Raw genomic sequence first — 27110 nt, forward strand, 5'->3', positions numbered from 1 at the left:
AAGTCGGACGCCCAACCGACTGCGCCACCCAGGCGCCCCAATTTTGTTAATAAAAGTATTGCACTACCAAAGAGCAAAGAATAATAAAATATTCCTTAAGAAAATTCACATTCTGGGAGGTTGCTAGATCAGTTCAAGTCACCAGGGTTTAATTGCAGGTGGAATGCATTTTTTTGTCAGTTTTGTCAGATGTATTGGGATGGGGGCAGGGGGAAGTGATAGGTTATTTGAGTTCTGGCAGTAAAGTTTCTGCTGCTCAGTGATCTTTTAATTCTTTTACTGCTCTATAGTTTGGTTGCTTCAGTCAATTTAGAATGTATAAAATATTCATTAAATTCTAATCAGTTTTTTTATTTGGCATGTTTCTATGCATCTGTCACAAGACTGCTGGTGATAAGAAAGGTAAAAGTTGAAATTGTATCTTAATTACTGATTTCTCTTCTAGATACGGGAATATGAATGGATTCATTCTCAGACTAAAAGGCTGAAGTTCAATGCACTTATAACAACATATGAGATTCTCTTAAAAGATAAGGTGTGTAATTTTGTAGTGTGACTTGTCCAAATGGTGGGCTCTGTGCTTCCCGCTTGCCATGTTGCTTTTCTTTATTTAGTGAAAAACAGACAAGTGAACAAACAAAAATCCACAAAGAATACTGAGCTTATAAATAAAAATCAGAACCTTACAGTTGAATGGGACTTCAGATCGCTTAGTCCAATTGAATTAAATAGTAGGATGAAAGGGTATTGCAGCCAGTAACTTACCTGAGATTCTAGTCAGCCATTGGAACCTGGGCTTGATTGCCATCCCAGGCATTTCCCATCGTATCATCGTAAAGGAATTTCTCCACAACAGATGATGTGAATGGTCTCTGTGAGGAGGACGTAAAAATGAAGTTCTTCATATCCTCTCTTTTCTACAATTACTAAGAAATGTATGTGGCAGGTGGTCCCACTGGAGATAAGTGTAAATAAGTTCAATTTGGTGGCTTTTGTTGTTTCTGTGCTTCAGGGTTGGGGTGGAGAATAGGCAGAGGAGAATCTTAATTAAGGAGAGACTGCAAAATCACAGTTTTTGTTTCTGTATCATTTTTGCCCAGCATACCAATTTCTGTGTTCTTGCCGTGGGGCATGCAGCAGTACGTGGCATAAGAGATTCCCCCTCTCCCCCAAAACCTTTTGGATGGTGGTGTGCTCTTTCGAGTAGACACTAGTCTGGCAAAACACAGACTAAACAGAAGAGTCCTAATACAATTTTAAGTCCGTGAAGATTAAATGTTTCTGTGTATACCTTTGTGATGGCATTTGTACAGAGATAATTAACACTTGAAAGTACTTTGGGTTTCCTTCTGACCTGGTGGCTCGTTCTGTTTTGTTTTTACTTTAGACTGTGCTGGGCAGTATTAACTGGGCCTTTCTGGGAGTGGATGAAGCCCATCGGTTGAAGAATGATGACTCTTTATTGTATAAAACTCTGATTGATTTCAAGTCCCACCATAGGCTCCTGATTACGGGGACCCCTCTGCAGAATTCCCTCAAAGAGCTCTGGTCCTTGCTGCACTTTATTATGCCGGAGAAGTAAGCTCCTTCCTGTGTGTTTCGAAAGATGCTAGAATGTCTGAAATGCCAATGCTTTTTAACTTTTTAAAAATAGACCTTAGGGAAAACAGATGGCATGATTTGGGAACAGCAAAACATTAAACTGCTGCAGGAATAAAATTAGTAAAACGTTCCATAATAAATGTTAGGAGGCACAGAATTCAGCATGTCAAGGAGGAAAGCCTATTATCTACAAGACATTTGAATCTGTTAATGCTTTGGGGAAATAATTGGTAAACAGGAAATGTTAGACCTTCTCACTGTTGTTGTAAGGTAATCGAGAATTGAAATGAAGTATACAAGGTACTCAGTCTGACAGGTGTTACTATCTTAAACCCAAACCTGTGATAACAGAGAAGCAATCAGCATTAGCTATTACTCAGATCTGTAATTTACTAAAGAATCATAGAGGTCTTTATTGAAAATATTTTTATAGGGGAGATGGTATACACATTTCATAAAACTTAGTTATCCAGCAGTATTCAGTGATGCTTGAAATGAAACCTAAATTTGTTGCCCTACCTTGGGAGACCCCGCCCAGTGTGGCACCTTGATGGTACTCTTGATTCCTCCCATCCCATCCCAGAATGGCCAGCTGTTCTGCCAGCTTTCCGTACCTTTAACCTGCCAAGCCACTGACACTCTTTATCTGGGATGGTCTTTCTCCTCATCTTCACATGTCCAGGAACATTTTTGCCTGAGCTTTTATGACCACCTCCTTTCAGATTCTTCTCAGACCACCTAACCTACAAAAGCCTGTCAGACATGCTTATCACCCTACCCTGTTTTTTTTTCTATGTGGTACCTCACTGCTTTCCTTTCTTATTCATCTCATGTCATTAAATTTATGCATTCAGAAGTACCAAGGATCATGTTTACTTTATTCCTCAATGGTCCACATTGGCTGGAGTAGTATCTGGCATGCAGTAACTAGTCAGGAGTTGTCAAATTGACAGGGAAATGCTCCACAATTTTTTTTTTTTTTTTTTAATAACTCAAAATATTTGAGTGCCTGCTATGTGCCATAAACTAAGCAAGGCATTTTGGATAGCATAATGAAAAACATGAGTGGTCTCTTCCCCCATGTGTTGTTAACTTTTTTGTAAACACTGTTGAGATGTAATTTACATATCATAAAATACATGATTGTAAGTATACAATTTGTTTTTTTTAGTAACTTTGTGGATTGGTGCAACCATCACCATAATCTAGTTCTAGAATAGTTTCTTCACCCAGAAAGTTCCCTCTTGTCTGTAGTTAAATCTGCTTTTGTTTCTATTCTGAGGCAGTCACTAATCAGCTTTCATCTCTAGATTTAACTTTTTTAGAAATGTCATATAAATGGAATCCTAATAAGTAATCTTTTGTTTTTGGCTTGTTTCATTTAGCATAATATTTTTGAGATGCACCTGTGTCATAGAGATTTATTTATTCTCTTAAAGTAGAGTAATCCTCCATTACATCTATCACCAGTTGATGGACATTTGAGTTGCTTCAGTTTTGGGCTGTTGTGTCTGTCTGTGGACATTTGTTTTTATTTATTTATTATTTTATTTATTTGTTTTTATTTATCTTGGTTGGATACTTAGTGAAATTGCTGGGTTGTTTGGAAAGTAGGTATTTACTTTCCATCTGCCATTCCTACCGGTTCTCTATACCAACACCAATACGTGGTATGTCATCAGTCTAGTCATTCTGGTGGGAGTGTAGTGGTATCTCAGTGTGGATTTTACTTGCATTTCTTTAATGACTAAAAATGTTGAACATCTTTTCATGTGTTCATTAGCCCTTTGTGGATCTTTGGTGAAATGTCTGCTTAAATCTCTTGCCCAAGTTTTTATTCAGTTTCACCTATTTTCTAATTTCTTTTGTGTTTTTTTTTTCTTTGTTGCATGGTTTTTGTTTGTTTTTTAAAGTGTGTTGGTTAATTTGAAATATTTAGGTTTTCCTAGATAACTCGTAATTCAATTTTGTCTTAGAGAACATGTTTTAAATGAATTGTTATTTATTTATGGTTTAGCACGTTGGGGTGCCTGGGTGGCTCAGTTGGTTGAGCGTCTGACTTCGGCTCAGGTCATGATCTCACAGTGCGTGGGTTTGAGCTCTGTGTTGGCAGCTTGGAGCCTGGAGCCTGCTTCGGATACTGTGTCTCCCTCTCTCTCTACCCCTCCCCCACTCATGCTCTGTCTCTGTAAAAAATGAATAAATCTTAAAAAAAAATTTTTTTTTATATGGTTTAGTATGTTTTCTGTTTTGGAGAATGTTCTTTGTGTACTTGAATAATACTCTGCTTTCATAAGGTGGAGTTCTGTAAATGTCCATTAAGTCAACTTAGTTAATAAATAGTCTTATTCAAGTCTTACATACCTTTCCTGACATCATGGCTAGTTTTGTTATTGACAGTGAAATATTTTAATATTTAACTGTAGTTGTTGAGTGATCTGCTACTTTCAGTTCTGTTACTTTTTCCTTTGTGTATGTTGAGGGGTTCAGGTGTTAGGTATGTGCATGCTTGTAATTGTTCTTTGTTCCTGATGTGTTGATCTTTTTATCATGAAATGCCCCTCTTTATCTTTAGTAATATTTCCTGTTCCTTAAGTCTATTTTGTGTGATGTGACAGCTCTTTAGCTGTCTTTTGGTAACTGTTTGCATGTTATGCTGTTTCTGTCCTTTAACTTCAGTTGCTGTTTATGAGTTTAAAAATGTGTCTCTTGTAGACAACATGTAGTTGGAGCTTCCCTTTTTAATTGAGTCTCTGCCTTTTGAAGAGTTTAATTCATTCACATTTAATGCAATTATTGATATGGTTGGATTTATATCTACGATTTTACTTTTCTCCCCAATATGTCTTACTCTTTTCTATTTCTCCTTTACTGCCTTTTTTGTCTCAACAAGTATTTTATAGTGTGCCACTTTAACTCTTCTGTTAACTGATTTTTTTTAAAAGTTATTTTCTTACTGGTTGTTAGGGTTTTTAGTATGCATCTCATCCCAGTCTTCTTTAGATTAATACTAATTTAATTCTGGTAAAATATAACAACTGTTCTCCAGGATGGCTTCTTTTTTACTTCCTTACTTGTGTTGTAAACCCAAGAAGACAGTGATAAAATTATTGCTTTATCCAGGCTTGTCTTTTAAAGTAATAAGAGAAAAACATATAGTCTTTCATATTTACACATTTATATTATCATTTCCAGTTATATTTATTTCTCCCCGTGGAGATTGTCACTGGGTTAAAATCACTTCTTTTTAGCTTACAGGACTTCTTTCGTATTTCTTGTGAGGCAGGCCTAGCAACAAATTCTCTATTTTCATTTGTTGGTGGCTGTCCTTTTTTGACTTTTATTTTTCAAGGATAGTTTAAGACTCTTCAGAAGATGAGTAGAGAAGCTTGACCACTCTAACCATGCTGCCCTGACTACTGTGTTAGCAGATTAGGCTGAAACTATTTCCCTTTTTTTCAGGCACCCTCACTACGGTGTGCTTCTGGGAGTGGAGCCCCCTCGGCACCCCTCCTTTCTCTGCCTTCTCTCAGAACAGAGTTTCTGAGTCTCAGCACTATTAACATTCTGGGCTGGATAATTCCTTTTTGCTGGGGGCTGTCCTTTGCATTATTGGTTGTTGAGCAGCATCCCTTGCCACTACCCCACCACATGTCAGTAGCTGCCCTCTTTCTCAGTGGTAACAACCAAAAATGTCTCCAGACATTCCCAGTGTCCCCCAGGGATTGGGGGACATTGGGCATCACCACCAGTTGAGAAACACTATGTTAGAGGTTCTTTTCCTGTCACACTGCACCCTGCCTATCCCATCTCCTTGTTGTCCTCTTGCCTGTCCTGTTTCTTCTCACCTGGGTCCTCTGTCCCTTCCACAGAGCTCTGTGAGTCGATAGTGGCCTGAGGATGGAGGCAGTTGCCCTCTTCTCGTCTTGAACAGTCTGTTGTACCTTCTGTAATGAGTACCCTGTTCATCACGTATTAGCATAAGGCCGAGTTTTTATAAAGCATGCTTTTCAAAGGTACAAGTGCCGTAAAACATAACAGAAAAGTTTAGAAATAGTCAAATTGTCAATTATTTATTATTAATCTTTGTTTTCTGAAATAGAGTGTTTTCCTGTGTATTACTTTATCGTTTTCATATTGGGTCTTTTTGATACACTGGAACTGTTTGCTTCAGAATGCTGACTTAGATGATGAAAATGTGTCCCTTATCATTCAATAAGTTGGATGGACTGAGGTCAGTTTCAGGTCTTCTATGACTAAGGTCAATATCCTTTGGTCTTCAAATTCTAAGAGAAGAAGTACATCCTTCATAGCACCACTGAGATGAGATGAGACCATTCTACGTAGTAGGAGTCTTGAGGCACCATGCAGCATCTGTGCTTGTCCCCCGAAAAAAGAATGTGCTGCATAGTTTCCACCAATGAATGGTTAGCTAGATTTGCCCTTTTGTACTTGACTACTAGAGTGGATGGTAGGGATTTTGGCTCCTAATTGGTCATAATTACTTTTTTGCTATTTAGCAACTGTGGCGTTCCTAGTAGACATGATTATTCTGATAGTTCATCCAAAGTGTTCTTTGTGGCCAGTTGAATTACTTTTGGAATGATGGATTGGAGTTAGAGATGTAGTTTTGTGTGTGTGTAAGAGAACTTTTTCTCTTCGAAAGCTTTGTTTTTAAAGCATTGTTTTTGGGGCGCCTGGGTGGCTCCGTTGGGTAAGCATCTGACTTCGGCTCAGGTCATAATCTCACGGTCTCTGAGTTTGAGCCCCGTGTCAGGTTCTGTGTTGACAGAGCCTGTGGCCTGCTTCAAATTCTGTCTCTTCCTCTCTCTCTGCCCCTTCCCTGCTCGTGCTCTGTCTCTCTCTCTCTCTCTCTCTCTTTCTCTCAAAAATAATGAATAAACATTAAAAAAATTTTGTAAAACATTGTTTTCAAACATTTTTATTTATTTTCTTTTTTTACGTGTTTATTTTTGAGAGGGAGAGAGAGAGTGCAAGCGTGGGATGGGGGAGGGACAGGCAGAGGGGGTGGACAGAGGATCTGAAGCAAGCTCTCTGCAGACAGCAGCAAGCCTGATGCGGGACTCGAACTCATAAACCATGAGATCATGACCTGAACTGAAGTCAGGACGGTCAACTGACTGAGCCACCCAGGTGCTCCTCAAACATTTTTTAAAAGATTGTTTTTCCACAAAGATTCATGCAACTCCATTAGTTAAGGAATTAAGATTTACCTTTGTTTCTGCCTGAGCTTGGTATGCAGAGGACTAAAATCCAGTATTTTCCTCATCCTTAGCTGTAGTTCCTTAGATTCTAGATGGTGCTACAGAACCACTTGGTCCTGTCAAAGAAATGATCCACTGAAGAAAAATCATTGTACAGAGCGGAATTAAATTTGGTCAGATAACTTTTTTTTTTTTTAATGTTTATTTTTTCAGAGAGACAGAGCACGAACAGGGAAGGGGCAGAGAGAGAGGGAGACACAGAATCTGAAGCAGGCTCTAGGCTCTCAGCTGTCAGCACAGAGCCCAACACGGGGTTTGAACTCACAGACCTATGAGATCATGACCTGAGCCGAAGTCAGACACTTAACTGACTGAGCCACCCAGGTGCCCCTGAGCCACCCAGGTGCCCCTGGTCAGATAACTTTTGTACCTTCATCTCCTCAACTGTTACAGGCTATTACTGTGTTAAATTTTTTAAATTAATTAATTTTTAAATTTACATCCAAGTTAGCATATAGTGCAACGGTTTCAGGAGTAGATTCTAGTGATTAATCCCCTGTGTATAACACCCACTGCTCATCCGAACAAGTGTCTTCCTTAATGCCCCTTTCCCATTTAGCCTATCCCTCCTCCCACTACCCCTCCAGCAACCATTTGTTCTCTATATTTGAGAATCTCTTATATTGTCCCCCTCCTTGTTTTTATATTATTTTTGCTTCCCTTCCCTTATGTTCATCTGTTTTGTATCCTAAATTCCTCATATGAGTGAAGTCATATGATACTTGTCTTTCTTTGACTAATTTTGCTTAGCATAATACCCTCTAGTTCGATCCATGTAGTTGCAAATGGCAAGATTTCATTCTTTTTGATTGCTGGGTAATATTCCATTGTGTGTGTGTATGTCACATCTTCTTTATTCATTCATCCGTTGATGGTTATTTGGGCTCTTTCCATACTTTGTCTATTGTTGATTGTGCTGCTATAAACATTGGGGTGCAGGTACCCCTTTGAAACAACACACCTATATCTCTTGGATAAATACCTAGTAGTGCAATTGCTGGATCGTAGGGTAGTTCAATTTTTAGTTTTTTGAGGAACCTCCATACTGTTTTCCAGTGGCTGCACCAGTTTGCATTCCCACCAGCAGTGCAAAAGGTTTCTTCTTTCTCCGCATCCTCGCCCACATCTGCTGTTCTTGAGTTGTTAATTTTAGCTATTGTGATAGGTGTGAGGTGGTATCTGATTGTGGTTTTAATTTGTATTTCCCTGATGATGAGTGGTGTTGAGCATCTTTTCATGTGTCTGTTAGCCATCTGGATGTCTTTTTTTTTTTTTTTTTTTAACGTTTATTCATTTTTGAGACATGGAGAGAGACAGAGCATGAGTGGAGGAGGGGCAAAGAGAGAGGGAAGAGCCCGACGCGAGGCTCGAACCCATGAACTGGAAGATTATGACCTGAGCCGAAGTCAGATACTTAATCGACTGAGCCATCCAGGTGCCCCTGGGTGTCTTCTTTAGAGAAGTGTCCATTCATGTCTTTTGCCCATTTCTTCACTGGAGTATTTGATTTTTGGGTGTTGAGTTTGGTAAGTTCTTTATAGATTTTGGGTACTAACCCTTTATCTGATATATTATTTGCAAATGTCTTCTCCCATTCCGTCGGTTGCCTTTTAGTTTTGCTGATTGTTTCCTTCGCTGGTCTATTACTGTTTTTTAAATCCAGAAGTTAGTTCTTTTTTTAACCAACTGTAATCTGTTTTCTTAGCACATGGTCTGTCCAGTCAGTTTTCCTGCATGGTGGCTCTGACCAGACTACTACCCTTTTTAGCAATTTGATCACTACCCTTATTAAAATATGTACCAGTCATTTACTTTGTAAGTACTGTTCTGCAAAGCATGGTGCTTGGTATTAAAAATACAAAAAGATAAAGCAAGCCTCAAGAATTGAGTGTATAATCACTTGCAAAATGTACTGCATACCCACTCCACAAAATATCTCAGTAGAGCAGATTTCAGAGATGTAACCTCTTGGTTATAAGATTTGTTTTTTGTTTTGTTTTTGCTTCTGCTTCTGCCTCTGCTGTCTAGGCCAGTCTGAATTTGTTTGCATATTTATCACATGAATTCTAGCATACTGTTTTCATTCTTTTAATTTTCTTCTTTGTTATTCCTCAGTAGAGTGAACTTCTATTTTTCTAAAATCCCAAAGTCTGGAATATTTAAGCAATCCAAATTGTTCCTACTTTCGTGAGAGACATATGTTATGTACACAAGTTGATAATAGGGATATATCTAAAATAACCTCTAGGCTGTAGCATGGTGTTATTGTTAAGTTACTTACTGCTATAACCCTATACCTTTTATGTATGTGGTATTTTAAGTTGACAGTATTCTGCTTTAGAGAACAGCAAACTTTTTCTTAAAGGGACCTGATAAGAAACATTTCCAGCTTGTAGGCATTACTCATCTCTGCTGTTTAGAGGGAAAGCAGCCATAGGCCATTCATAAGCCATTCAGTGTATACATAAAGGGATTCTTATGCTTTTTAGTAAGAAAACACTAAGTAGGTGAAAATATTTGTTGTCTAGCACAGTAGGGGAAGTAACTTATGAATAAGATTTATATTTAAGTTTTTAGACTAATATAGTTTTAATTAACGATAATGAATGTTAAGTAAATTGAAATGTTCTCTTAAATTTGTCTCCCAGCTCTTCAGAAAATAGCTTGATATAGTGATAGTTCCTGATGTCCAGTTGCTTCATACATTTTGTGTGTGACGTGCCATCCCTAGCATTGAGATAGTTCAGTTGGCCTTGTTCATTTTAGTCTTCTTCCTGGTTTTAATTTCTCATTTATTTTTGTTCCTGGAGTATTTTCATAGAAGTGTGACAAAATAAAACTTAGGTTTATCAGGCTGTAAGCTCTAGTGATGTGTTTAGATTTCTACCCCAAAAGATCTTTTTGCCTGAACTTCCTGAAGATGTCTGTTTTGTTCATTCCTAGGTGTTACCGAGGCAGGTGTTGACCCACCTCGCAGTGCCTGGTGAAATGCGTGGCCGTTTATCAGTTCAGAAATGGCAGCAGGCTCTCTTGACGCCAGTGCACACTAGCGGTGCTGGCATTTTCTCTCTGACTTTCCATTTTACCAGAGAGTAGTTGCTTTGGAGTCTTACAGAGCTCTAGGAAATGTTGAGCTGTTTATTCCGGGACGTGACTGGCCTCAACAGAGGAGGGCTGCCTGGTATCAGACGGCAGACCATGCAGCAGCGATTAACTTGAGATTCCAGTGCTAGGCTTGGTCGATGGCATGCTCTCCCCTACTGAGCTTTAGTTTGCACACAGAACCCTGCTAGCTCCTCCAAGGGCATCATTGGCTTTCTAGTGGCAAAATTGTGTACTTCTTTCAATCCTCATGAAATAAATTTCCTTCATTTTTGGGGTTTGTTTTTGAAAGAAATCTGTTCACCGTGTCCTATTCTGGACTTCTGCCACAGGCCCGTTAGTAATCAAAGATGATTGAATTAAGATTGAAATGCAAGGGGGCACCTGGGTGGCTCAGTCAGTTGAGCGTCCGACTTTGGCTCAGGTCACGATCTCACGGTTCATGGGTTCGAGCCCTGCATCACGCTCTGTGTTGACAGCTCAGAGCCTGGAGCCTGCTTCAGCTTCTGTGTCTCCCTCTCTCTCTCTCTGCCCCTCCCCTGTTCATGCTCTGTCTCTTAAAAATAAATGGACATTGAAAAAAAGTTAAAAGATGTTGAAATGCAAGGAACTTTCCTCTATAGAGTTGAGGCAGAATTATTATGGTGACAAGTTTTTTAATTCATTAAAAAATTTTTTTAACATTTATTTTTGAGAGATAGAGTGGGAGAGGGGCAGAGAGAGAGGGGGACAGAGGACCCAAAGCAGGCTCTGAGCTGAGAACAGACAGCCCGATGTGGGACTCAAACTCACAAACTGCAAGATCATGACCAGAGCCAAAGTTGGGCATGTAACTGACTGAGCCACCCAGACACCCCTAAGCTTTAGAATTTATTGTTAATAAAATTTGTGTCTTCAAGTTCTAATACTATTAAATTGGTGTCACTTGTGTTACTGTTCTTATTTGGGGGCTATAGTTTGGTTACTGTCATCATAAATCCACTAATTTTTTAATCTATGAACAGTGAAGATTATTGATGGAAATTATGTAACTGACTTTACCTTTGAGTGGTGACAGCTGTAATATTGCCACTAATTCTCTTACCTTTGAATTTGTTTCCTAAGAAATTGCAGCTTATTAAAAGATAGCTTATTAGTTTTTCTGAAGAACATTTCATAACAATAACTTATGTATACTTACTCATTGCATGTTATACAGAAGTGTCCTGTGAACTCTAGATCCAGTCTAAAATTGGAAACCCAGTGTTATCCAGTGTAGACTCATTGGATTGATTCAGTGGTTTTCTCTTTCCTTACTGTTTTCCCCTCTCTTGTATTCCTGAGCTAGTGACTGATAAAATTTATCTTTCCTTATAGGGAAGAGTTTTATTTTGTTTGTTGTTTGTTTGCAGATTATTTTTTCCATTTAGTTAATTGAAATTTTAGCTTGAAAAAATGCTTCTTTTTCTTCTCGGTTGCTTCTGTAATGACCACTGTCCTGTTTTATTTCCAGGTTTGAATTCTGGGAAGATTTTGAAGAGGACCATGGGAAAGGAAGGGAAAACGGCTATCAGAGTCTCCATAAGGTGTTGGAACCCTTCCTTCTCCGTAGGGTCAAAAAGGATGTAGAAAAATCCCTTCCTGCCAAAGTGGAACAGATCCTCAGGGTGGAGATGTCTGCTCTGCAGAAGCAGTATTACAAGTAAGCTATGGGCCGGGTCAAGCCTCAGTGGGATTAACATCAGTACAGAGAAGCCATAAGATAGACAGTTGACAGACTGCTTTTTTCAGTGATGCCTCAACACAGATTTAAGAAGCAGTATACTCATGGTTAGAAAGAGGAAGTTTTATTCTTGTTTTTTTTTTTGTGGGTGAGAATTTGCACAGCCCTTTTCATTATGAGGGTAGTCCGAAGTATATGTTAAATTTTAATGCTAATCCCCTTCCAATAAACAGGTATATTTCACTCAGTCATGTATTTCTTCTCTGCTACTCAATTCAATCAGTTACTAAGATTCTACAAAGTGGCAGGCATTGTGCTAAATACTGGGAGTACGAAGATGGGTGGAACATGTTCCTGCCAGAAGTGTTGCTCAGTAGGGAAGACAGAGTAGAGACAAGTGGCTAAAACAGGTTTGTTTACTAACTGAGGGAGATGCAGGGGGATGTGCAGGTTTAGAAGGAAAAGTGCTCCCCTCTGTGCTGATGGGGGAAGATGCTCTCCTTTCTGGCACCCCAAGTGGCCTGGCCAGGTTATGGACTTGGTTTAGGTTATGATGAGTTTAAGGCAAAATGCTGGATTTGGGACAGGGGGTGGTATATAATATGCTCGTCATGGGCTTTAGTTTTGATTATTTCAAGTTAAATCTGGAGTAATTATAACTACATACCATGAAAATTATAGTCTAAGGTTAAAAGTTTGGTAATCTCTCTAATAATATGCCTTGCTTTTTTTTTTTTAATTAAAAACTTAAAAAAATTTTTTTATTTTTTTAAATTTATTTTAAAAAATTTTTAATGTTTATTTATTTTTGAGACAGCGTGCGCATGAGCAGGGGAGGGGCAGAGAGGGGAGACACAGAATCTGAAGCAGTCTCCAGGCTCTGAGCTGTCAGCACAGAGCCCAACGTGGGGCTTGAACCCATGAAACGTGAGATCATAACCTGAGCCAAAGTCGGACGCTTAACCGACTGAGCCGCCCAGGTGCTCCAAAAATATTTTTATTTTTGACAGAGAGAGGTGTGTGTGTGTGTGGTGGGGGCGGGTAACAGAACCTGAAGCAGGCTTCAGGCTCTGAGCTATCAGCACAGAGCCTGACGTGGAGCTCAAACTCATAGACCATGAAATCATGTCCTGAGCCAAAGTTGGACACTTAACTGACCGAGGCACCCAGTCCCTGCTTGTTTTTAATGAAACCAAAAAACCCACAGGATTTTAGTGGTCAAAAATTACTATCTGACCCTTTTGCCTAATACTACCTTGACTTTTAAAAATCTTTTTATTCTGGGAAATCTCTGCTATGTACAGAAATAGAATAGGAGGTAGTCATGTACCCAGAGTCAACCCAGTTTCAGTTACCCACTCATAGCCAGCCTCAGTTCACCTGTATCTTCATTTGCACCCCCATTTCCACCCCTAGATTGTTTGAAACATGGTTCAGGTACTTATCAAATGTTTCTATAGGTACCTAAAAGATAAGGACTAAAGTGAGACAAAACAACAGCAACAACAAAACCAAACTTACAGATACAGAGAACAGAACAGTGGTTGCCAGGGGAGGGGGTGAGATGGGGGGTGAGAGGAATGGGTGAAGTGGGGGGTCAAAACATATAAACTTCTGGTTATAAAATAAGTAAGTCATGAGGATGGAACATGCAGCATGGCAGTTATGATTAATAATACCATGTTGTATATTTGAAACTTGTTAAGAGAATAGATCCTAAAAGTCCCCACCACCGAGGAAAAAGGTTTTTGTGACTGTGTAGGGTGATAGATGTTAGACTTACCGTGGTGATCATTTTGCAGTATATACAAGTATCAAATCATGTTGTACACCTGAAGCTAATGCAGTGTTACATGTCAATCATACCTCAATAAGAACATAACTTCAATACTATTATACTTAAAATATCAATAATTCCTTATTTTTATAATACTTAGTGAGTGTTTACATTTCCCTGGTTGTCATATACATAATGTACACAGGCACATACACACACGCACACAGATGGCTTGTTTGCATTGGGATCTAAGTAAGCTCCATACATTATGACTGGTTGGCATGTCTCTTTAGTTTATTTGAACCCGTTTACCCCGTCCTTGTAAATTTTTTGAGAAGAAACTGAGTCTGTGTTCTCTAGATATTTTTCACAGCCTGGATTTTTCTGATTCTAGCTCCGTGGCATCATTTAATATTTTTATTTGATCCCTTCTCATTTCTAGATAAGTGTAGATATTTGATTAGACTCAGATTCAATATGAGTATTTCATGGAATGCAAAAAAAAAAAAAAATTCTTTCATAGGAGATTGTCTTCTTGTGATATTAGCAAGTATTTGGTAAGCATTGCCTAGATCCATTACTTCATTAGGGATTACAAAGTGGTGCTATTCAAATTTTAGTACTCCTTTGTTTATTAGCTGGAACACTTCTACAAAAAGAAACTTCCCTGATTCAACTGAGGAACAGTTCATATAGGAAAAACAGAATAAGTAAATGCATAATTCTTTTGGATTTTTGACATTTAAAAAACACTAATTTTTAAAAAAGTGTTTTTTATTTTATTTTAGAGCACAAGTGGGGAAGGGTCAAGGGCGGGGGGGGGGGGAGAGAGAGAATGAGAGAGAGAGAGAGAGAGAGAGAGAGAGAGAGAGAGAGAGACACCCAAGTAGGCACCACGCTTAGTGCAGAGCTGGAAACCAGGCTTGATCCCATGATCCTGGGGATTTCAAGCTGAAATCAAGAGTTGGATGCTCAACCGACTGAGCCACCCAGGCACCCCAACAAAATATAATTTTTTAAGTTGAAATATGTTTGGGGTGCCTGGGTGGCTCATTTGGTTAAATGTCCTACCTCTGCTCAGGTCATGATCTTGTGGTTTGTGAGTTCAAGCCCCATGTCAGGCTCTGTGCTGACAGCTCAGAGCCTAGAACCTGCTTCAGAGTCTGTGTCCCCCCCCCCCCCCGTCCCCCCTCTGCTCGCTCTCTCTCTCTCTCTCTCACAAATAAACATTGAAAAATAAGTAAATTGAAACATGTTTGACATATAAAGTACAAATATAAGGTGTATAACATGTTACTTTGATATAGTTATATACTGTAATATGTTGTCATTGTAGTGTAGTTAGCACCGGTATCACATTACCTAATGATCCTTACTTTTTAGTGGTCGGAGTCATTAAGTTCTAGTCTCGTAGTAGAGTGGATGAGTATATGATATTGTTGTCTGTATTCACTATGCCATGCATTAGATCTCTAGGGATCATTTACTACTCATTACAGTTTGTACTTTTAAACAACATCTGTCCCATCCCCACATTTCCAGGTAACCACTATTTTACTTTGTGTTTTTATGAGTTTGGGTTTTTTAGATTCCACATATAAGTGATACTATATAGTACTTGTCTTTCTCTGTCTGACTTAGCACAGTGTGCTCGAGGTCCATTCATGTTGGATATTTGACATTTTTAAAAGAGCCAATGGGTTATCTCCATGTCTTCAGAGGTTTTGACCAATGAGATTTGTTTTGGTATGATTATGAACTCCTCAATAAGCAAATTTGTGCTTCATTCTGTGACAGGTTAGAATGGCTCCATTTTTAGCTGGGAGGAGCTTATTCAAGTTGGTTCTGAGGCCTTTTGACATAATCCTCGCAGTAGTTGATAGCTTTTTGCTTTCTGAAATAATAAAATGTTCATGTTCATCTTGTACATTTCCTGCCCCAGAACTAGAGTCAGCCATATATCCAGCATGCTCTGCATACTATTTTGTTGGAAAATGGAATTTGGAGACCACAAATTGGCTACTAGAGCTGTTATTTGCAGCTACATTGGACATCACTCATGGGCTTTTTCTGTGGACAGAATTAGAAAATTTGTTTTTAAACAGAAGAAAAATATATCATGATTTTTTTTTTCACTTAAACAGGACAACATAGAGATTTTATTTGACCTTAATAGTCTTAATACCCCTACCAAAAATTTGACTTCTCAACTGCGCCAACCTAATTCATACTACACACACAGCTTTACAATAATTATAATGCAAGGATTATTGTCAGTATTGTGAATAACAAAAACAGGTTAAGGGTTTTTTTTGTTTGTATTTTGTTTGTGTTCCACTGGAGGGGCACTTGGGTGGCTCAGTTGGTTGAGTGTCCCACTTTGGCTCAGGTCATGATCTAATGGTTCGTGAGTTCAGGTCCCACATCGGGCTCTGTGCTGACAGCTCAGAGCATGGAGCCTGCTTCAGATTCTGTGTCTCCCTCTCTGTCTCTGCCCCTTCCCCACCCGTGCACGCTCGCTCGCGCTCTCTCTCTCTCTCTCTCTCTCTCAAAAATAAATAAAATTTAAAGGTATATTCTATTAGAAATGGATAAGAGTCTTAAAAGCACTTGAGATCCTTTGTCTTGTGGATATGCTCCTAACTAGATACAATATTTGATTTCATTTTAGTTTTACTTTTTAAAGATGACTTTGCTTAATTTTTCTTCATAACTATTTATAATATTTGTAGAGTTCCAAGGGCACAACTACAAAAGCTGGCATGTTCAAATATATCTAGCTTCTATCCTTGTCCCCTTCATTCTAGGCCTTTCTTCCCTTAGGTGATACCAAGTAAAATTCTTAATGTTTTTCTTTCCTTTATTTTCTAATTTTTAAAATACAACCAAATACATTTTAACCATTTTGCTGTCTCCCTCCTCCTATATAAACAGCATACTGTATACATTTTTCTGTACCTTTTTTCACTCAATGATGTGTGCTGAAGAACACTCCATAGTAGTTTATAAAGATACTCTCTTCTTTTTGCAACTGCATAATATTCCATTGTCGATTTGTAGCATAGTTTATTCAACCAGCCCTCGTGGAGGACATTTGGATTGTTTCAAATACTTGACTCTTTTTTTCTTTTTTAATCTATTATTTTTGAGAGGGAGGGCAAGTGGGCGAAGGGGCAAAGGGAGAGGGAGGCAGAGAATATTAAGCAGGCTCCACGCTCAGTGCGAAGCCCCATATGGGGCTCGATCTCACAACCGTGAGGTCATGACTTGAGCTGAAATTAGCAGTCTGATGCCCAACTAACTGAGCCACCCAGACAACCCTCAAATACTTTACTCTTACAAACAGTACTACAGTGAAAATCCTTGAACACTCTACTTTGAGATAGATTTCTAAAAGTAGGCTTGTTAAAAGTGTAAAGAGGTTTCATTACTCAGAAAAAAAGCACTTTTAACGTTTTATAGTGTATAGTTAAAGCTTATATATGGATATACATAAATACCTATGTATTTCTCCTTTTCTCTTTTAAAATTAAGATATAAAAGATAGTTACCATGAGCATTTTGTCATATAAAATGTCCTTCTAAAACAGTTTGTAAATGGATACATAGCTTCTGTCTCTTGGTAATCTTTATTTAACTAGTCTCCTACTAATTGGCAACTTATTTCCATTTTTATGTTGTGATAAAGAGTGCTTCGGTGACAGTCCTTGTTTCACATGTGTGTGTATATGTACATATATTTCACTGTTATTTCTTTTTAATATTCCTGTGTTCAGTCAGGTTGAAATGCCCAGTAGAACATGTTTACCCAGTGGTTAACACTCTGAACCAGACTCAAGCTGTGAGCGGTTCTGGTTGGGCGGCAGGAGATGCAAAGTGAAATATCCCTCCATGGTTTTTAACGGTCCTAGGCCTTTTTGGTCTTTATCTTTCCAGTAACTTTGCTCTCTTTTATAATCTGATGCCTCCGATTCTCTCTTTGAATTGAAGGTCATTATTTTAATTTGCAGATGGATTCTGACCAGGAATTACAAGGCTCTTGCCAAGGGAACACGAGGCAGCACGTCTGGTTTCCTGAACATTGTGATGGAATTGAAAAAATGCTGCAACCATTGCTACCTAATCAAACCCCCAGAAGACAGCGAGCGAGAGAACGGGCAGGAGGTTCTCCTGGTGTGTGGCCACCTTGTTTGTAATGAAGTCCTCAAGCACTTCAGTGTCTATAGATGCTTTTTATTAAAGTCTTTTCTTTCCTCCTTTGATGACTCTTCATGGAGCATCAAAAGAAGCTTTAAAAACAGATGAGGAAAGTTAAATAGGAGAAGTATGGAAAGCATAATGTCGCAGATAAACCAGGTGAAGAGCATTTCAGGAATTACTTGTCAGCCAGACTATATGGGGTTTCAGCCTAAAGATGGGTTTAAAATTTATTTTGAGAGAGACAGAGAGCGAAACTTGTGCGAGAGGGGCAGGGTAGAGAGGATGGAAAGCGGGCTCCACACTGTCAGTGCGGAGCCCAGCTCGGAGCTCAATCCCACGAACAGTGAGACCATGTCCTGAGCCGAAATCAAGAGTTGGACACTAAACTGATTGAGCCACCCAGGTGCCCCTAAAGATGATTTTAAAAATAGGAACTCTTCAGGGCGCCTGGGTGGCTCAGTTGGTTAAGTATCTGACTTCGGCTCAGGTAATGAACTAACGGTTCACGGGTTCGTGTCCCACATCGGGCTCTGTGCTGACAGCTCAGAGCCTGGAGCCTGCTTCAGATTCTGTGTGCCCTTCCCTTGCTTGTTCTCTGTCTCTGTCTCTCAAAAATAAATAAACGTTAACAAAAATTAGAAATAAAGGAACTCTTTGTGATTAAGGGCAAATTGAAGTATGGGTTGGTGTGTGATGATTGGAATGTCTTGTTAATCTCCAGTCCCTGATCAGGAGCAGTGGGAAGCTGATTCTATTAGATAAACTGTTGACAAGACTTCGAGAAAGGGGGAATAGAGTCCTTATCTTCTCCCAGATGGTCCGAATGTTGGACATCCTGGCTGAGTACCTGACTATCAAGCACTATCCTTTCCAGGTAAGGACGCTCAAGAATTGGAGTCCCTGCCTGCCTCTCTCCGGCTTATGTGCTTTGCTTGTTAAATTATCCTAAAGTTAGGAAACAAGTTTCCTAGCTGGAAACAAATTGAAATTAAGGTTCCAGGAGGGTCTTTATGTTTATTTCCATACCTTTAAGCTACCCTGTAATGAAAATGGTCATGTGAGGTCATTCTGTTTTGGGGGCGGGCCGGTGGGGGGGCAGTAAAGAGGTGAGTAATAGAGGAAAAGCAGGCAAGAGAAATGTGTTAGATGGTTTCTTATGGCCCCATGTCCGGGGTAATAGTAGAGAGGAAGGAGTGTGGACCTAATTACAGAAGTCCAGTTCCTAGGAAGAAAGAGAGAGGTGATAGTTCTGTGTGTTCATCCCAGAGGAAGCTGACCCTGGCTGTGAGGCTGGGACTCAGAGGATCAGCGCATGTGAAAAGTTTGCTAGGCCCTGAAGCAGGTGGCCCCTCTCTTCTCTGTGGGATTGTTACCGTGGAGTTTTGTTTTCACTCAGTTATCTCCTACAATGTAAGGAGAAAAACCAGATAAGAGGGAGAGGAGTTTCGTCAGCACAGTATTTTTTTGGGTATTAGACTGTGTGAAACTTCTCTCCGATACATTTATGGACGTGTGTGCTGTTTATCTTGACTTTTGGCATAACCTTTAAGTGCTTTGATGTTTAAGATTGTCTGGGAAATATTCTTTCTTTGACTTTGAGTGGATGGACTCTCCAACCAACCTATGTAATTAGACTGGTATTGAAGAAACTTGGAGTTAGTGATTGTTTCTTAAGAAGGCCAAGCTTTAAACTCACTAACAGATTGTCTTTCAAAATGCCCTGAAAGGTGTTGTCATATCCATAATATCTTGTGTGGTCTTTCAGCAGCTGTCTTAGAATGTGGTTTAATACTGTGGTTATTATTTAAGAAATCAGCACGCTGCATAAAGACCGTTATCTCTCAGTGTGTCTGACGAGCTTTCAGGTCAAGCTCATCATTTGATATCAAATAGAACAAAAATTCATTTCTATTCTCCGAAGGGAATGTTAGACTGCAGTCCACTTGGGTCTGGCATGGCTGCTGTTTTCTATTAATGGGAATTATAAAGGAGAGCATTTAGGTTCTCTGATTTCAAATATAGGCTCTGAACCTGCCATTTAAACATATATTTGGGCTAAGGCTTTGAACAGAGTCGGTAAGTAAGAAAGGAGAAAGAGGGTTGCCAGGTGTGATCTGACGTGTGTTTCTGTGGCTCTGGGTCTGGTCAGCAGAGCTCTGAGCTGGGGAGGTGTAGGTCCTTCCATGGACTATGTCCCTGGCCACTCGCCCATCACTGGCCAGCTGACATCATCTCTTGGGTCAGTTTTGCCTTCTGTGAAATGAGATATTTTGTTCATCTCAAGTGGTGATTGTAAGGGGAAGACATGTGAATATGATTTTAAAGAGTAAGAAATGCTTTATGTGTACAGATGACAGGTGACAGTTCTCAAGTATTTTTTTGACATACGGTTTTCTATGGTGACATTAGGATCTAGAACTGACACATACTCTAATAAAAGAACTAGTTAATGCCAGAGGCTCTCTTGAATATGCGTTTTGGCTGCTTAAACATTTTGCTCTGATTTCAGACTGTAATTTTTGGAAAAGCTGGGATATATGATCAACTTAATTTTAACACTTTTAATGTTATGGCAAAATGTTTCCAGACAAAATTTTTTGGTTTGTGTAGCCCTTAATAACTGTGCACCTTGTAGTCGCATTAGCTAAGAAGGACCATTTTCTGTATGAGCTAGTTATTAGGTGACCAGTGGTACAGTGTCCTGATCTCTTTAGTACCTATAGATGTAGGAGCAAACACAGCTTCTGAGCACAGCTTGAGTATTGCCATCTTTCTCCTTATAGGCCCCAGCAGCCATTCTGATCCTTGGATCAACCTAGATAGCCCTTTGAATCCAGAAGTTTCTGACCTTGAGTCTGTAACTGGAGAGCTTGGGCAAGTAGGATGTGCTGCTTAAGCACAGTCCCCTGACAGCATGTTGCCAGTGCATTCCGGTTATTTTTACTAAGTGGGTGTTGTTGGAATGATAAAGGTTGCAAGTCTGGTGTTTTGTTCAGAGTGTAGCTGATCTTCCTACCTTATGATTTTCTTGTGGTTTATTTTTACAGCGTCTGGATGGTTCCATCAAGGGAGAAATCCGAAAACAGGCCCTGGACCACTTCAATGCAGATGGGTCTGAGGTATACCATGCATGGCTTTGTTATCTGGGCAGCTTGGGCTCTGTGTCCAGGGGAAAGCCTTTCTGGCTTAATAGATTTTATTTCAGAAACAGTTCGCTGTAAATTTCTCCTGCTTTGAGAATGGAATGAGAAATCACTAATATAAAGGATGCCTCTTAATTTTGTTTATTATTCCAGAAAAGCATATGCATGCTTGTTTATCTCCCCTGGTCCGGATTACTGACAGAGTAGTTCTAATATCAACTGAGTGTTCTCTAGTCACTTCCAGATAGCAAAATTTTGGGCCTGGGAGAGCAGCAAGGCAAGGGTTGGGGACGGCTGGCCTGTGGGATTAATTTTACATGTGTGTTACATCAGAAGGTTCTGATATGTACTTTTTTGGTGACTGAGGCTTGAAAAATACATTTGCCAGGTCTCATATTTGTTGGATTGCTGGTACGAGATGGCTTAAATTGTGTTGTCCACCTTAGATTTGCATTCTTAAGTATTTTGGTTTTAAGGCACATATAGAAGGGGTGCTTAGGAAAAGTTAGAAACCATAGTAATATTGTGGTTTGTGCATATCAGACTGTTAGATGCTGTGGGATTTGAGAGAAGCTGGGGAGAAGAGGTTTAGTGGAGAAAACACTGTAGCCCCGTGTGTGGGTAAAGGCATCAGCAGAGACAGCCAGAAGTAGAACTAGAGTTTCAGAGAGAACATGAGCGCTTCTGAAGCCTGGGCCACTACTTTGTGTAGGTAGAATGGACTGAACATTCTGCTTTCTTTTGATTTTTTTCAAGTCAGGTTTCTTAAATTGACGTGTCATGCATATAAAAAAGTACACACATTTTGGGGTGCCTCGATTGTTAAGCGTCTGACTTGAGCTCGGGTCACGATCTCATGGTTCTTGAGTTCGAACCTGCATTGGGCTCCGTGCTATCAGTGCAGTCTCGCTCTCTCAAAAATAAAAGTACGCACATTTTAAGTATAGGGTTTGATGAACGTTTACAAAGTGAAAACACCCATATAACTATCACCAAGAACAAAAAATGAAACATAACGTTTAAAGTTATAAAGAGTTCTCTTATGTCTTTTTTTTTTTTCCATTTAAATTTTAGTTAACAATGTTCTGCTTTCTAAAGGGCTAAATGCTAAATTCTTAGTGTTTATGTCTGTTTCTCCAAAATGGTATGTCTTCTGCCTCTAGAACTGCACATCATAGTCCTAGTTAGACAAAAAGTATTTTGGCTTCTTTAGCCTAAAATGTTAGTGGATTAAATGCAGTAATCCACACACAGCAATCACTAGGCTCCTTGCCTGACACATAACTAGTACTCAGTAAATGCTAGCTATTTTTATTATTTAGTATTTATTGAAATTGGTTTTGTGTTCCCTACTCTTGGTTTAAAAAATAATATGAGGGGTGCCTGTGTGGCTCAGTTGGTTAGGCATCTGACTCTTGATTTCAGCTCAGGTCATGATCTCATTGTTCATGAGATGGACACGGGCTGTGTGCTTACAGCACGGTGCCTGCTTGGGATTCTCTCTCCCTCTATCTCTGCCCCTCCCCTGCTTGCACATTCTCAAAATAAATAAATAAACATTAAACATGTTTTGAATGTTTCATATTACCCTCTCTCAGAGAAAAGCTAAAGTTGCCGCTTTTTTTTTTTTTTTTTTTTTAATCTCAATTCTTCACCCCATGGCTGTATATAAGATACAGGTTTTCTACCATTTTTTGTTTTTTTGTTTTTGCACATCTGAGCCTTTTTTATTAAGAAAAATTAAATACTTTAACATTGGGGGGAAATATGAGATGCACATTTAGAAATTTAGGAGATGGTGAAGAGTACGAAGAAGAAAAATTGTACAAAACCCCCATTCCTGAGACAACTGGCTGCTCACATCATTGGGGTGTGTTTCCATTCATAATGAATGTAACTGTTTATTTGTATGTTTACCTAATTGGATCCTTTTGCATATAGTTGTCACTTTTCATTTAAAATTCTGTGAGCATTTTCCCATGTCATTAAAGATTAAAAACATTAATTTCTAGTATTTTCTCATGCTCATGCCTTTATTTAACCTAATGATTAAACCTGATCACATACTTTGTTGTCTTTGGATGTGTAGTCAAGAGCATATGAGCATTTAAAAAAGGTTTTTGGTATACTTTGCTACATTTCCCAAAACTGTTTATATTCATACTCCTTGTGCATATTTCCATTTTTATGTCACCCTTAGCAGCATTGAATTTCATTGAGTTTCTCTCTTCAGTTTGATAGTAGACACAAATAACATCTTATAATTCATATTATCTTTGATAGAGAAAATTGTTTCTATGATTAATTCAGACCCCGTGTTTTATTTGGTGTAGGTATCTCATTCTGAAGTGTCCACTGTTTACCTGTAGGCTTCTGTAAATTAGAGTGTGGCGTGTCGCTTGGTATTTGTATCAAGCATCATGAAGTGTGTGCCTCAGCACAGCTGTTGATCAGTCTTTACTGGAATTGTTTAAAGTTCTTCTGAGACCGCTATCTCTATTTTTAAAATTTTTATGGCCAAATGCTGGTGAGGGTGACTTAATTAGACTGTGGAGAGCTTTTCGTTGTGTCTTTGTATATTAAATACACTCATTTATCAAAATGCAACTCAGAACTACCAATTTTTGAGTGTCACTTGTGTGCCAAAAAGGTGTCAGCCTTTGACATACATGATCAAATGCCCTAAAAATAGAAATCTGTTTGGCTTTCTTTTCTTCTGACTCACATAATTTATTCTCTGCCTCCTGCCCCATATTTTCTGAGCGCTCAGGTGCAGGCAGGTATACATGGCTGCTTATTCTCTATTATTGGTGTGAAAACGAGTATGTCAGAGCCTGGGTCTTTTCCTGCACGTGACTCTTCAGCCACACATTTTTTTGTGCTCCGCACATTTTTTTTCAGCTCCGTTTTTTTTGTGCGTGTGCCGTGCTGATCAGGGATCCTGTGCTTCTTGCTGGTCCCAGTGCATGTGATCTGTTGGTGCAGTGTCGCTGTGTTCCTCACCCACTTAACCGACTACCTTATGAGGCATAGTTCACCTTTACCCAGAAAATGAGTGTCTAGGCAACTTGCTGGAATGATCCCCTTGATAATGAAGTTTCTCTGGATTTTGTTAACTGCTTGTAACACTAGTTTTAGCCGGGAGAAAACACTAATTCTTTGGTTCTGGTTGCCTTATTAGAATCGACTTTACTCCTTAGTGTACTGCACTGACTCTTTCAGCTTAATGAAACAAAAATTCACTCTACCATCAAGTCCCTGACATTCTTGTAGCCTCCATAAAGTTTGTCCATCATATCTCACTTTTCTTCACACCTGCAGGGGTTTCCAGGTGTAAGGGCTTATTGGACTGTGAAACTGTTTCTGAGAAGGCCACTGCATAAAGTAGTATATTGCATTGTGTACAGGACTTCTGTTTCCTGCTCTCGACAAGGGCTGGTGGCCTGGGAATCAATCTGGCTTCGGCAGACACGGTCGTCATCTTTGACTCTGACTGGAACCCCCAGAACGACTTGCAGGCACAAGCCCGAGCCCACAGAATTGGTCAGAAGAAGCAGGTCAGTGGAGAGAGACATCTGGATGTGGTTTGGGGGAGGCGGAAAAGTGGGGGTGGGGGGTGTTATTTAGCCCTTCCAGGATGTTTGTAAAATGCTTTTGTCCTGGTTTGCTTTCATTTCCTTAAGTGTAGATGCCTGCTTGTTAATTAGTACAGAGAAGGCGTCTAAGGTATTTTGGGGCTAAGATGAACTTCTTAGGGAACTGTTCTCTTTTGGTGTTTGAAAAGTACATCACCAATGACTTTCAGGTTTACCCCAGGAAAGAGATTTGATGAATAGATTTAGAACTGAAATTTTTCTCTATTTTAATGTGGGTAAGTTGTTAAATAATCTCACATTGTTTAAAATGGCCTATTTTTATTGTACATGACAGTGTTCGCTCTGAGCTGTGTTGTAAAAATACATGCTTGCTTTTTTTTGTTTTTTGTTTTTTGCTTTGAGATTCCATGTGAATCTCAAAATCTGCTCTAGTATCGGGTAACACCTAAGTTTCATATTCGGCCAGAGGTTCAGTTTTGGTGAAACTTTTCATCAGTGAAACTGATTATTCTTAGCAAGATTTTTATCATTAGAATAGGCTATAATAATAGTTCTTTAGAGGCAGTCTTATTTAAGATTGTAACTGGTTACGGTAAAAATATTGCATCTACTCAAGCCACCTGTTTGGATGGATGGCTTATAGTCATTTCTGGTAGGAGAGTAAGTCTTTTTTTATTTCTCTTCTTGGTTTTAGACAGAGGTAACTTTTGTGTGTGTGTGTGTGTGTGTGTGTGTGTGTGTGTGTGTGTGTGTGATCTGGTATAAACATAACCTTTTCTCTTTGTGTAGGTAAATATTTACCGGTTGGTTACAAAGGGGACTGTGGAGGAGGAGATCATTGAACGGGCCAAAAAGAAGATGGTATTGGACCATCTGGTGATTCAGCGCATGGATACCACTGGCCGGACAGTTCTAGAAAACAACTCAGGAAGGTCCAAGTAAGTGCCAGAAAGACAGAGGAGGTGGTCAGAGCCAAACTGATTTTACATCAACAGTTCATAGAATTCATCCTTCTAATAGGATTCTCTACAACTGGTGTTATTCATTAATTACCTAGAAAAGGCCAATCCAAGACCACAAGATGTCATTTTCATTTTTTTAATTTCTTTTTTTGCCTCTCAGCCCTCTGCTCATGTGCTCTCCCTTTCTTGCCCCTCTGCTTGCCTTTTGGTTTTGTCTCCACATATGACATTTGACGCTGCAGCAGTGGCAGCCACATGCCCCTCCATCATACTTTCATCTCAGTGCGAAGTCGCCTTAAACATTTCAGTAGTGAGAATCTGCCAAATGGGGTTGGCCGCTGTTTACTATTGGTGAAAAATGTCTGTGTGGAGATTGTTACTTTTCCTACTAAAAACAGAAAGGCCTAGAAGGAAGATAGTCAAGTTTCAGTTGGTTTTATTTAGGAGCACAATTATTTCTCTGATTGAGTTTACGTTTTGACCAAATTGCTGAGTGTCTTCTGAGGCCTCCCTGCAGCCTCTGTCACAAGTAGAAGTCAAATGAGCCCTTCCCTAAAAAGAATATTTTCAGATCATTTTCCATTCAAGAGGAACCTAAATGGAAAAAGCTTGGTTCTTTTATTTTGGACCAAAGATGAGAGGTTGAAAATTCTTGGTAAACGATAACTTTCTGAGTCAAAGGACAAAGAGAAAAAAGAATTCTCTTCTTTCATGTTGCTAATTATGTTTCTTAACCCTGTAATGGATGAGCTGTCGGGAAAATAATTCATTTCTTAGTCTGCTGCTAGGTTAGCTTTACCAACACAGACTTATCCTGGGGATTAAAAAAAATGAAATCTTTGAGAGATCATTTTTCTTGGGGCAGAATTTACCAGTAATTTGACTCCTTTTTGAAGGGTAGCTATTTTATAGTAGAATTCCATAGAGGTTATTTGACATTCCTGAGAGATTACAACTACATTTTACTTCTACAGCTCAAATCCTTTTAATAAAGAAGAGCTGACAGCTATTTTGAAATTTGGAGCAGAGGATCTCTTCAAAGAACTTGAAGGGGAGGAGTCAGAGCCTCAGGTAATTAACAATGAGGAAAAAACGTTTTTGACAAGCATCCGTGGGAGTCTAAATTTTTCTGGAAGCAGATTTTGAGTCTGTTAGAGGTGTTTATAAAGAATAGTAATTACTTGAAGGGTATAGTTTTTTTTTTATTTTTAATAGAGCTCAAAGCTCTTACTAAATAGAATAGGAAAGAATGAGAAAAGCATTTGAGGATTCTGTCTTTGCTCCTTTTCATTCCAGTTTTATTTCCTAAGTTCACCTTGTCATTTATATAAATAATAGTTTGAGACATTAGAGGTAAAGGAATAAGCTTGAGTACTGTAAAGGTAAATGAAGTATCAGAAAGGAGATTTGGTTTATTTGCACCAAACATCTGCAGTTCATGCTGATAACTGTTGACCATTTACCATATTGTATTGTTGGTGTCCCTTTAGGAAATGGACATAGATGAAATTTTACGCTTGGCTGAAACTAGAGAGAATGAAGTGTCAACAAGTGCGACAGATGAGCTTCTGTCACAGTTTAAGGTATGAAAATTATTGTGGGAGGAAATTCTCAGCATTGATTTATTAACTACTACTAATTATCTGTGAGTACTTCCTGTGTGCAAGGTGCTCTATGTTTAATTTACCTCAGTTGACTCTTACCTTTCTTCTCCCGAGTTCCAGGTGTGTGTATAGATAGT

At 39.1% G+C, this 27110-nt stretch overlaps 1 protein-coding gene across 5 annotated transcripts in view; it reads left to right on the forward strand.

Annotated features, from left to right (window-relative positions):
• Positions 1–27110, forward strand: part of CHD2 (chromodomain helicase DNA binding protein 2) — a 122363-nt gene that overhangs the window by 50940 nt on the left and 44313 nt on the right. For all 5 annotated transcript variants that reach the window (XM_047861089.1, XM_047861087.1, XM_047861092.1 and 2 more), the window contains 10 exons: positions 446–535; positions 1388–1578; positions 11482–11670; positions 17479–17641; positions 18390–18542; positions 20716–20787; positions 24219–24368; positions 25197–25345; positions 26344–26440; positions 26860–26952. In XM_047861089.1, coding sequence (XP_047717045.1) covers positions 446–535; positions 1388–1578; positions 11482–11670; positions 17479–17641; positions 18390–18542; positions 20716–20787; positions 24219–24368; positions 25197–25345; positions 26344–26440; positions 26860–26952 — 1347 coding nt within the window. The remainder of the gene's footprint in view (positions 1–445; positions 536–1387; positions 1579–11481; positions 11671–17478; positions 17642–18389; positions 18543–20715; positions 20788–24218; positions 24369–25196; positions 25346–26343; positions 26441–26859; positions 26953–27110) is intronic.

This window comes from Prionailurus viverrinus, chromosome B3 (assembly GCF_022837055.1).
Source record: "Prionailurus viverrinus isolate Anna chromosome B3, UM_Priviv_1.0, whole genome shotgun sequence".
NCBI classification, from domain to species: domain Eukaryota; kingdom Metazoa; phylum Chordata; class Mammalia; order Carnivora; family Felidae; genus Prionailurus; species Prionailurus viverrinus.